Source organism: Gastrolobium bilobum, unplaced genomic scaffold (assembly GCF_033153095.1).
Source record: "Gastrolobium bilobum isolate Gb01-03AN ecotype WA unplaced genomic scaffold, APGP_CSIRO_Gbil_v1 utg74291, whole genome shotgun sequence".
Lineage (NCBI taxonomy): Eukaryota > Viridiplantae > Streptophyta > Magnoliopsida > Fabales > Fabaceae > Gastrolobium > Gastrolobium bilobum.
In genome coordinates, this window is record NW_026900007.1 from 1 (window position 1) to 12,290 (window position 12,290).

Below are 12,290 nucleotides of genomic sequence, written 5' to 3' on the forward strand. Positions count from 1 at the left end.
CATCAAAATTTATAGCAAAGCTCAAACTCTAATAAGCACAAACAAGAAAGAGCAGTGGAATTGGAATATAGGAGTAAATGTAACACCATTCAGTAACTAAATCTATTCGTAAAAAGGGAGTAAAGAGTGAAAAGAAAAGGCACCTTTTAACATTTTGCTCGAGTTGAGAGCACTTCTGTTCAAGCTCCCTCAGCTTCTCAATGGTTTCATCACGGCCTTTTTGAGCATTCATAAGCTGAAGCTCTAAAGCTACGTACTTCTTTTCAAAGGAATCCAAAGAAACCTAAAAATATAAGACAAGGGAAGGAATACAATGTAACTAAATTCAGAAGAAAAAACAAGCAGACAGGAAAATAACAGAGAAAAATGATACTTCTCCAAACAAATTTTCTCCAAATACAAACAAATTATATATGTTTTTGGAGATGAAAAATTCTCTAGTCACTGATATTAGCAGCAGATGGTGCCAGTTAGCTCTCTAATCACCTTCAATGCAGCATTTTCCTTTCGTACTTCATCTACTGCAGCTAGCTCTCTTTTTAAAGCAGATTTTTCCTTTGCTGACAATTCCAATTGATTTTGCAGAACTGCATTCTTGTTGCACTCATTAATTGTTGCCAATTTAGCTGCATCTAATTCAAGATTCAGAGCTTCTAACATCTTTTGAAGTTTGGAAATCTCTATTTGCTTAGCCTCTTCATTAGAAACCTACATAACGATGAAGAATCATGACAAAAAGTTCTATAAATCTCACCTGCATTAAAATACAATAAAAAAACAGAACTCTTTTTATTAAAATCAAACTCATAATGTTTCCCAAAGGCCTCTGCACCAGATCATTAATTAATGGACTGGTCAGACATTAGGTCCAAATTTCAGAGAGAAAAGTAAGTAGGTAACAAATAACTTCAAAATAAAACCAGCAACAATATGTAACTGTTAGAATAGTATGTTAAAGTAGTACAATGTATATAGTAGAATAGTCTCACATCTTGTATATGATAGATTAGTTTCTATACTTGTTAATTGTAAAAACCACTTCAACCCAAAAATTTAAGCTGGTGTAGGTGAGACTACATTAATGGTTTATATTATTCTATAAAAGTTTATATATATATATATTCCCTGTGTGCTCATATTAGACACACAATTATTCAATCTGGTATCAGAGGTCTTTGTTTTGGGAACTTTCGCTTCCACTAAAACCCTAAGCCCACTGCTTAGGTGTGCCAAAACCCCAAGCCCACTGCTTAGGTGTGCCAAAACCCCAAGCCCACTGCTTAGGTGTTCTCTCCTTCCTTGTTGTTCGTCCCTTCGGCTTGCAACTGTCAGAAGCACTGTTCACCGACAGAGTTACTGTTCATGTCGCCAGAGTTATTGTTCATCGCCGGAAACACTATTCCGACATCCTTTTTTGGTCGTTCCAGGACAGAACTGCTCAGTTTTGTCTCCTCCTTCTAGATTTTCTCTTGGTTATTCGTGGGTCTCCTCCTTTTCTGTTTGGCGCGTTTCTTCTTGTTTGGCTATCGGTTTGATTCTATTTGCTTTATTCTGCAAGTTTTTATTGCATTCATAATACCAGAATCATCTCTTGTTCACACAGAGTATGAGGAGCATTGTTACACGAAGTATCCTCACTTGCAACCCTCTCATGCTGCGAATATAGCTCAATGAGATACTACTTCATCTGCTTCAGTCTCTCTCTTCTACAGACTATGCACCACTCCAGACTCTTATCACGAAGGTTTCTCCTCAGTCTCAGCCTTCTGCTCCAGATACTATTTGAAGAAAAGAAGAAGTGGAAGAAGTGTTTTATCTGAATAATACTTTCTTGATTCATTGAGAGACCCAATGGGTCCTTTTTATATTGAGTACATCCAACTACCTCAACTACTTTAATAAATATACAACCACAAACTACATCAATAAATATACATCTACCAACTACATCAATAAATACTATCTAGAATATTCTACATATTCTACACTCCCCCTAAAGTTGGGAGATATATATTGATCATTCCCAACTTGCTGATCAAATTCTCAAAGGTCGGCTTAAGTAATCCTTTGGTGAGGATATCCGCCGTCTGTTCCTTGGTAGGTATATATGTCAAGCATACACTACCGTCTTCTAATTTCTCTTTGATAAAGTGACGATCAACTTCCACATGTTTTGTTTTGTCATGATGAACAGGATTTTGAGCAATGCTGACAGCAGCCTTATTATCACAATATAATCTGATAGGTAGGGAATAAGAGATCTTCAGCTCCTCCAGAAGCCTTCGTAACCAAATTCCTTCACAAATACCATGGGCTAGAGCCCGAAATTCCGCTTCTGCACTGCTTCTTGCAACAACAGTTTGTTTCTTACTTCTCCAGGTCACAAGGTTTCCCCAGACATAAGTACAATATCCTGAAGTAGATCTTCGGTCCATTGCAGAGCCAGCCCAGTCTGCATCTGTATAGATTTCAATCATCCTTTTGTGCCCCTTTTTAAAGAAAATTCCTCGACCAGGGGTATTTTTGAGGTATTTGAGAATTCTATAAACAGCACTAAGGTGTTTTCCTTAGGAGAATGCATGAATTGGCTAACCATGCTCACAGCAAAAGCAATATCAGGACGAGTGTGAGACAAATAGATTAATTTTCCCACTAGTCTCTGCTACTGCTCCCTATCAACATCTTCCCCGTCCTCAACTCCCATCTTGATATTAGCTTCAATTGGAGTCTCTGCCGGCTTGCACCCAAGCATACCTGTTTCTTGCAACAGGTCTAGAATGTATTTTTTCTGAGTTAAAGAAATTCCTTCCTTACTCCGAGCAATTTCCATGCCAAGGAAATATTTGAGAGATCCAAGATCTTTTAGTTCAAACTGGTCAGCTAAACATTTTTTTAAAGAGGTTATCTCCTCGCTATCATTACCAGTGACAATTATGTCATCAACATAAACGATCAGAATAGCAATTCTTCCTTTGTCGGAGTGTTTAAAAAATAAAGTGTGATCAGTCTGAGCTTGGGTGAACCCTCTTCCCTTAACAGCTTGAGTAAAATTCCCAAACCATTCTCTGGGAGATTGTTTAAGTCCATAGAGAGACTTCTGCAACTTGCACACAAAACCATCCCCTTTTTCAAAACCAGGAGGTGGATCCATGTAAACTTCCTCATGGAGATCACCATTCAAGAAGGCATTCTTAACATCTAACTGTTGCAATGGCCAATCAAGGTTGGCGGCAAGAGATAGCAGAACGCGGATAGTGTTAAGTTTGGCAACAGGAGCAAATGTCTCCTGATAATCTATCCCACGAGTCTGAGTAAATCCCTTAGCAACTAATCTGGCCTTATACCTATTGATGCTATTGTCTGCATTGAATTTTATTGTGAACACCCACTTGCAACCAACAGTTTTCTTTCCTTTAGGTAATGTCACAAACTCCCATGTTCCATTTTTTGTAAGTGCATCCATTTCTTCTAATACTGCATTCCTCCATTTTGGGTCATCAAGTGCTTCTTGGATATTTTTGGGTATCCTGGTACTATCTAACATAGTGTTGAAAGCACGAAAACCTGGAGACAACTTTTCATATGAGATATAATGGGAAATAGGATGAGCAGTGCAAGATCTAGTACCTTTCCGAAGAGCAATAGGCATATCAACGTTGGTTGTACTAGTACATTCAAGTGGGTTGCTGGAACAAGGACTCGAGTCAGGATCCTGGCAGTCTAGAGTAACTTCATGTGTTTTGCGCCTGCTGTAAAATTTTCCCCATTTACCAGGAGGATCACAAGGAGGATCATTAGATTCAGGTATAGTTGCTCCCCATGTTTCCTTCCCAATAACTCCACCTGTTTCCAAAGGCAAAGGTAAGACTACATCATTTGGTTTCCCAAGCTTATCTTCATCCATACCAATACCAATAGACTCCCCCTGAAGAGAAGTCGGGGAAAAAAAGGATTGTGTCTCATAAAAGGTAACATCCATGGAAACAAAAACCTTACGGAGAGAAGGTGAGTAACACTTATAACCTTTTTGATTAGGGGAATATCCTATGAAGACACATCTGATGGATTTAGGGTCAAGTTTGGACCTTTGATGTGGAGGAATATGCACAAAAACCACACAGCCAAATATTTTGGGAGGAAGAGAAGAAAGAGCACTGAAAGAGGGAAAAGATTTAGTAAGACAGGATAAAGGAGAATGAAAATTTAGTACCCAAGAAGGCATCCGATTAATGAGATAACAGGCTGTCAAGACGGCTTCCCCCCACAAATATTTAGGGACATGCATCGTGAATAAAAGAGCTCGAGCAACTTCAATTAGATGTCTATTTTTCCTTTCAGCCACCCCATTTTGTTGAGGGGTGTTAGGACAAGAACTTTGATGAATAATTCCATGTTGGTTTAGGTAATCTCCAAGAACTGAATTAAAATATTCAGTACCATTGTCTGTTCGCAGAATTTTGATAGAAGTCTGAAATTGAGTTTGAATCATAGCATGAAAGTTTTTAAAAGTGGATGCTGCCTCAGACTTATCTTTTAAGAGATATACCCAACATACCCTAGAATGATCATCAATGAAAGTAATAAACCAACGAGCACCCGAGACATTTTTTTCACGAGCAGGTCCCCAAATATCACTATGAATCAATGTAAAGGGAGAAGATTCATGATATTTCTTAGGAGAATAAGTGACACGAGAGTGCTTTGCAAGCTGACAAATATCACAAAGAAGGGAACTTGGCTTTTTATTGATAAATAAGTTCGGCAATAACTTCTGGAGATAAACAAAATTTGGGTGTCCCAACCTACGATGCCATAACAAAACATCATTACAGTCATCTGATAAACATAGAGAGTGGTTCGAAAAAATCCTCTTTTCACAATGAACATCTGTAAAATAGTATAGCCCTTCTTCCTCTCTAGCACTGCCAATCATCATCCCCGAGTCCTGTTCTTGAAAGATACAAGCATTTGCAGAGAACTTAGCAACACAATGCAACTCAGCAGTAAGTTTGCTAATAGAGATGAGATTACAAGTAAGAGAGGGAACATGAAGTACTGAGTTCAAAATAATATGCTCAGAAAGTTTAATGGATCCCTTTCCCGCAATAGTGGAGAAATTCCCATCAGTTGTTCTTATTCGTGACGGGTGATAGTAAGGGGTATAGGAGAAAAATAAGGTTGCATTACCTGTCATGTGATCAGAGGCTCCTAAATCAAGGATCCAACGATTACTATGTTCAACATGGAATGCCATACCTTTTTGAGCAACATGACTAGTTGCCTCAGCAGGTTGAGACATCAATTTCTGAAAAGACGAATTTTCAAAATTTTCAACGTCCATGGTTTTCTAACAACAGGTACCCAGAAAAAAGTTCCTCCAAATACGATTTTGACCCTCAAAACAGGAAGAGGGTTGCTCGCAAAAATCAATGAATGAGAGCAATCTTGGCTACAGTGAAACAGTAATTGCTACAGTAATGAACAGTACTGCTACAGTAATGAACAGTGCTGCTACGGGTCTTCTGTGGGCTGGCTCAGAATCTTGTTCTGAACCTAATGGTGGCCTTGGTTTCGTGGTTGGAGGTGTCTAGGTAAGGATTCTGGCTTGGGCAGTGGCTAAAAACGAAAAAAAAAGGAATAGGAAAATGACTTAAAAATAAATCAGAACGGGGAAGAGACTGGAATATAACCAGCTCTTGATACCATGAAGAAAAGAAGAAGTGGAAGAAGTGTTTTATCTGAATAATACTTTCTTGATTCATTGAGAGACCCAATGGGTCCTTTTTATATTGAGTACATCCAACTACCTCAACTACTTTAATAAATATACAACCACAAACTACATCAATAAATATACATCTACCAACTACATCAATAAATACTATCTAGAATATTCTACATATTCTACACTATTAATCCTGTTGCTTGTGTTTCTCATTCTACATCACTTGGTCCTTGGATATTTGACTCAAGTGCTACCGATCACCTCTGTGGTAATAAGAAACTACTTGAAAGAAAAGGGTATTTCAAATATTATTGAATTGCGTAAATAATCTGTACAAAGGGGTCTCTATTTATAGAGAATGAAAACCCTAATATTTGACCTAATGGGCTTGGCCCAATACAACAAATAATAATAATAAAGCAACCAATATTTACAACACTCCCCCTCAAGTTGAGGAATAGATATTTATCATTCCCAGCTTGCTAGTAAGTTCTTGAAATCTGTCTGGAGGAAGTCCCTTTGTTAATAGATCAGCCAATTGACACCCAGTGGGAATGTATGAAGTGGTAATCAACCCGCTATCAAGTTTCTCTTTGATGAAATGGCGGTCGACCTCAATATGTTTAGTCCGATCATGTTGAACCGGATTATGAGCTATACAAATAGTCCCTTTGTTCATAGGTCCCTCACAATTTATTTTGAGATCATCAAGTACAATTTTCAGCCACAGTAACTCACAAATGCCTTGAGCCATAGCTCGAAATTCAGCTTCTGCACTTGATCTGGCAACCACATCTTGTTTCTTACTTCTCCATGTTACTAAGTTACCACAGAGAAACATGCAATAACCAGTGGTAGATCGACGGTCAGTTACAAATCCAGCATAGTCAGCATCAGTGTAGACTTCTAAAGAGAGATTGTCATCACGTCGGAATAACAATCCTTTACCAGGAGTAGCTTTAAGATACTGAAGAATTCTCTCTACTACCTGCATGTGTTTCTCCTTTGGATCGTGCATAAACTGACTGACAACACTAACAACATAAGCTAGGTCTGGTCTAGTATGTGCCAGATATATCAATTTCCCAACTAGCCGATGATATTGTCCTTTATCAACTGGAGGACTTTCTTCTTCATAGCCTATCTTGTGATTCTGCTCAATAGGAGTATTAGAGGGTTTACACCCGAGCTTTCCTGCTTCTTTGAGAAGATCAAGAACATATTTCCTCTAGCTGATAAAAACTCCTTTGCTCGAATGAGCTACTTCTATCCCTAGGAAATATCTCAGTTTTCCAAGGTCTTTGACTTCAAACTCAGGCAAGCCGTGTTTGCAGAATCTGTCTCTCCATAAAATCATCACCTGTGATAATAATATCATCAACATATACAAGAAGCACAGTAAGCTTCCCATTTTGGGAGTGCTTGAAAAAAAAGAGTGTGATCTCCTTGACTCTGTCTGTATCCTAAGGTCATCATAACCTTAGTAAACTTTCCAAACCAGGCACGAGGTGATTGCTTCACTCCATACAAGGCCTGTTTTAATCTACAAACTTTATTTTCTCCCTTCACAGAATCAAAACCAGGCGGGATTTCCATGTAAACTTCTTCTTCTAACTCACCATTGAGGAAAGCATTCTTCACATCAAATTGATTTATATCCCAATTGTGATGGGCAGCAAGGGATAACAAGACTCTCACCGTATTCATCTTTGCAACTGGAGCAAATGTTTCTTCATAATCAATGCCATAGGTTTGAGAGTAACCTTTGGCAACTAACCGAGCTTTGTATCTCTCAAGAGTTCCATCAAAATTATATTTTAGGGCATAAACCCATCTGCACCCTACTGCTTTCTTTCCATTAGGTCTATCAATAACCTCCCATGTTTTATTTTTCTCCAATGCATTCATCTCCTCTTGCATGGCTTGAGCCCAATTCCCATCTTTCAAGGCTTCATGTACTGATTTTGGGATTGCAATAGAGTCTAGTGCTGAAACAAAGCTTTTGTGCTGCACAGAAAGATTAGCAGAGGAAACAAAATGGGAGATAGGGTACTGAGTACAAGAGGGACAAGAGGAACAAGAATTCTTGGGACAAGATTTTTTTCCTTTTCTAAGAGCAATGGGTAAATCATCAGAATCAGTAGTAATGGGTAAGTCATTAGAAGTATTAACATCATGATCAGAAATATGAGATTCAGGACTTACCAGTAGTTCAGACGATTGAGATTGCTGCTGAGGCAATGTGGGTTGTTTCCTTCTTTGATATACCAACTCAAGTGTCATAATCTTCCGTATCTCTGGTGTACTTGATGTATCAGTCACAGGAGGATCACTCACAGGAGGATCAGACACAGGAGGAACAGGAACAAGAGGAGGATACACTGACACAGGTAAAGGAGTAGACACTGAAGACTCAAAGATGGGAGGTGAAGGATTCTCCCCCTGAAGATGAGGACCTTGGAAAAAGGACTCAGATTCCTGAAATGTAACATCCATAGAAACAAAAAACTTCCTACTACCAGGGTGATAGCACTTGTAGCCTTTCTCATCAGGAACATAACCAAGAAAAACACATTTAATAGCCCTAGGGTCCAACTTACTGCGATGATGTTTATGAACATGAACAAAAGCAACACACCCAAACACTCATGGAGGAAGACTCATAGTTGGAATAGAAGGGAAAAAATAAGTTATAGAGTGAATAGGACTTACATGGTCAAGGACCCAAGTGGGTAAACGGTTGATCAAGAATGCTGCAGTAAGAATAGCATCTCCACAATAGTATTTGGGTACATGTGTCTGAAACATTAATGCACGAGCTACTTCAAGAAGGTGACGATTTTTTCTTTCAGCAACCCCATTTTGTTAAGGGGTGTCAACACAAGTAAGTTCATGAATCATATCGTTATTTCGTATAAATTGGGAAAAACTGTGATTAACATATTCAGTACCATTATCTGTTCTTAGTCTCTTGATTTTCCTACCAAATTGGGTCTCAACCATTTTATAAAATTGAAAGAACAGTTGTGGTACCTCGGACTTTTCACGCATTAAGTTAACTCAAGTTACACGAGTGCAATCATCAATAAAAGAAACAAACCATCTATTTTCAGAAGCATAAGGGACTTTAGAAGGACCCCAAACATCAGAATGAATAAGATCAAAAGGATCAACACTCTTAGTACTACTAGAAGGAAAAGACACACGATGATGCTTAGCAAACTCACAAACATCACAATGAAAAGACTCAATAGGCTTAGACAAAAATAATGAAGGAAATAAAGACTTGAGTAAACCGAATGGAGGATGTCCCAAGCGCTTATGATGAAGCCAAATCAAAGAATCAGCAGTTGATTGACCATGAGACATCAAGATGTGATGTGTTACTTTATTTGCGGGAGATTGTAACACCAGATAGTACAACTCACCTTGCTCTTTAGCACTACCAATCGTCTTCCCCGTGACGAGATCCTGAAAAACACAATGGGTAGGGAAGAAGGTTACAGTACAATTCAAATCTTTTGTAATTTTATGAATAGAAAGAAGATTCGTGGAGAGTTTAGGAACATGAAGAGCATCTTTAAGATGTAAGGACTGCTGTAAGTTTATGTCACCAGAACCCGCAATTGATGTATGTGAGCCATCAGCTATGGCTATTGTATGAGTTCCAATGATAGGATGATAAAAAGTAAAGGAGTCAGCACAACAAGCCATATGATCAGTAGCACCAGAATCAACAACCCAAGAATGTTTAAAATCATTACATGAAGAAAAGAAAGAATGAGTTTTGGAGCTCATACCAGTCATAGCCAAAACACTAGTATCAGATGGCTTACTCAGATAATCAAGGATGGTTCGGAGCCGTTCCAGCTCATCTGGACGAAATGCAGGTTGGGTCTCATTAGGTGCAGAGGTTATTTCAGAGGAAGTAAAATGCGCTTCACCACACATCCTTGCCATCTTTTCTAAGACAGTTTGTTTTCCATGGAGGCGAAAGCATAAATCCTTGATATGACCTGTTCTTTTACAATCAGAACACCATTGATCATCTCTCTTAGGTCTAGAAGATGCACCATCATAAAACTTTGTAAAGGAACTCCTTTGAGAAGAGGCCATACTGCACAAAAAACAGGAACGAAAAAGCTCCAAGATGCCAAAAAATTCGGAAAAAATACCAAACGACGTCCGATCACAGATCCAGAACGAGCTTGGAGAGTCGATCAGAGCTGCGGTCGTCCGACCTCCAGAACCTCTGTCACGCGCCGGTGAAGCTGGCGGCGCGTGGGCTTCACGCCCGTGGAGAAGAGCGACGCGTGGAGGCGCGTCTGACGTCCGATGGGGTTGGGCTTTTCAGTAGAAGGTGGTCCAAGGGTTGCGAACCTATCTGGGGTTGGTCGTAGTTGAACGGCCGCCGGAAAGAAGATCAAACGCGATGAACAGGGGCTGAAACGCATTGGAACAGTGCGAACAGGGGCTGAAATGCGTTGGAACAGTGCTGAAATGTTGAACAGTGTTCTTGTATTCTGAATACGGTGAGGAACGAATTGTTTGTAGGTATCTGTAGGTGTTGTTTGGCTACTGAGTAAAGAGGAAAAAAAGAACAGTGATCTTCTCGGTCCAAGAGGTCCCCGGAAAAAAAAATTCTGGTGGCGGCTGATGGCAGCGAGAGACGAAAAAAAAGGAATAAAAGGTTTCGTAGACGCGGAAGCAGAGCCCTCAGGATCGAGAGCTTTGATACCAACTTGAAAGAAAAGGATATTTGAAATATTATTAAATTGTGTAAATAATTTGTACAAAGGGGTCTCTATTTATAGAGAATGAAAATCCTAATATTTGACCTAATGGGCTTGGCCCAATACAACAAATAATAATAATAAAGTAACCAATATTTACAACAGAACTCTTTACATCTCATATTCTAATCATTTACCTTCTTTTACCCTTACTGATGGCACTAAAGCCCCTATTCGTGGGATTGGACAAGCTCGTCCAACTTCTTCTTTAACCTTGACATCCGTCCATTACATTCCTGGCATCCCTTATAACTTAATTTCTGTTAGTAAATTGGTCCACTCCCTTACTTACATTATTACCTTCTCCCAACATTTTGTTTCTATGCAGGATCCGGATACGAGGAGGACAATCGGAGTGGATCGTGAGTCATGGGGTCTTTACTATCTGGTTATGCCTCGTCCTTCAATGGCATGCTTTCTCACAGAATCTCCAAAACTTATCCACAGTCGCCTCGATAATCCAAGTCTTTCAAAATTGCAGAAGATGGTTCCTCTTCTATCTGGTCTTCAATCTTTAGATTGTCTATCGTGCCAGCAAGGGAAGCACACATGCTCCTCCTTTTCCAGTCGAGTCAATAAACGAGCTGATGCTCCTTTCTCTCTTATTCATTCAGATATTTGGGACCCAAATCGTAAATTGTCTGTTTTAGGCTTTCAGTATTTTGTTACATTTATTGATGATTAGTCCCGTTGTACCTGGATTTATTTAATGAAAAATCGTTCCAAGTTATTTTCCATTTATCAAAGGTTTTCTGCTGAGGTACATACTCAATTTGGTGCCTATATTCGTATTTTACGTAGTGATAATGCTAAAGAATATATTTCTTTTGACTTTTCTAATTTCTTTATGTTCCTTTTCTTGACTTGTCTTTACCAGCTGTAGGTGACTCTATCCCAGAGGAATGACCTCTTGCTTCCATCCCTAAGGACCACCCTTTTCTCACCTATCAGCGTCGTCAAATTGTGCCTCCTATGGACTTGACCCTGGCTGATTCATCGCCTTCTCCTGTCAACTCTTCTCCTATGGATCCTTCACCAGAGACTCTTCCCATTGCCCAAAGAAAAGGTATACGTACTACTCGTAACCCTTATCCTCTTTATACCTTTTTGAGCTATGATCGTTTTTCTATTCCTTATTTCACCTTTGTTTCTAGTTTTTCTTCCGTTTATATCCTAAGACCTATGAAGCACCGATACGCCTAATTTTTTTTTTTTACATATCCTATACGCGTCCCAGACGGATACGTTGGCGATACTCATTTTCACGTATTGGATGAGTCAACAAAATCGATACGGTCAAATGCCATGAATGTTAACTTTAAAAAACTGAATGATGTTTTCTAACTGAAGATTTTTGGCAAAAAAACCCTGAATCGAAATCTGACTCCCTTAATTCTATACTCACCTCCGCCATCTCTGTTCTAAAATCGCTGAAAGCTCACTGCCATCTGTCGGCCGACTCACTTCTTCCTCTCCTCGTGCGTCTGCCGTCTGCCATATCTGATATCTGGCCAGTGCTGACTCACTTCTCCCTCTCCTCGACGCAGTCGCGGTCGCGGTCTCTTTCAGTCTCTTTTCTCTCCTATGCGTCTACCCCTCTCTCTCTCTTTATTTGTGTCTGTGACTGTTGTCAGTTTGTCATTTCTTTAACCTCATTTTTTTTCTTTTTTATCGTGCATCAATGTTGTGTTAATTTGAGCTTTTAATTTTTGTTAATTTGTCCATATTTTTATTATTTTGAGCTTTTAATTTGTCCATATTTTTATTTTGAG

General features: G+C 39.1%; 1 protein-coding gene across 1 annotated transcript in view; it reads right to left on the reverse strand.

Annotated features, from left to right (window-relative positions):
* Nucleotides 1–143: 143 nt before the first annotated feature.
* Nucleotides 144–12,290, reverse strand: part of LOC133294830 (myosin-15-like) — a gene marked incomplete at its 3' end in the record, with an annotated part of 34,255 nt that continues 22,108 nt past the window's right edge. The window contains exons 23-24 of the mRNA XM_061493586.1: nt 487–708; nt 144–283 (exon numbers count right to left, since the gene is read on the reverse strand). Coding sequence (XP_061349570.1) covers nt 144–283; nt 487–708 — 362 coding nt within the window. The remainder of the gene's footprint in view (nt 284–486; nt 709–12,290) is intronic.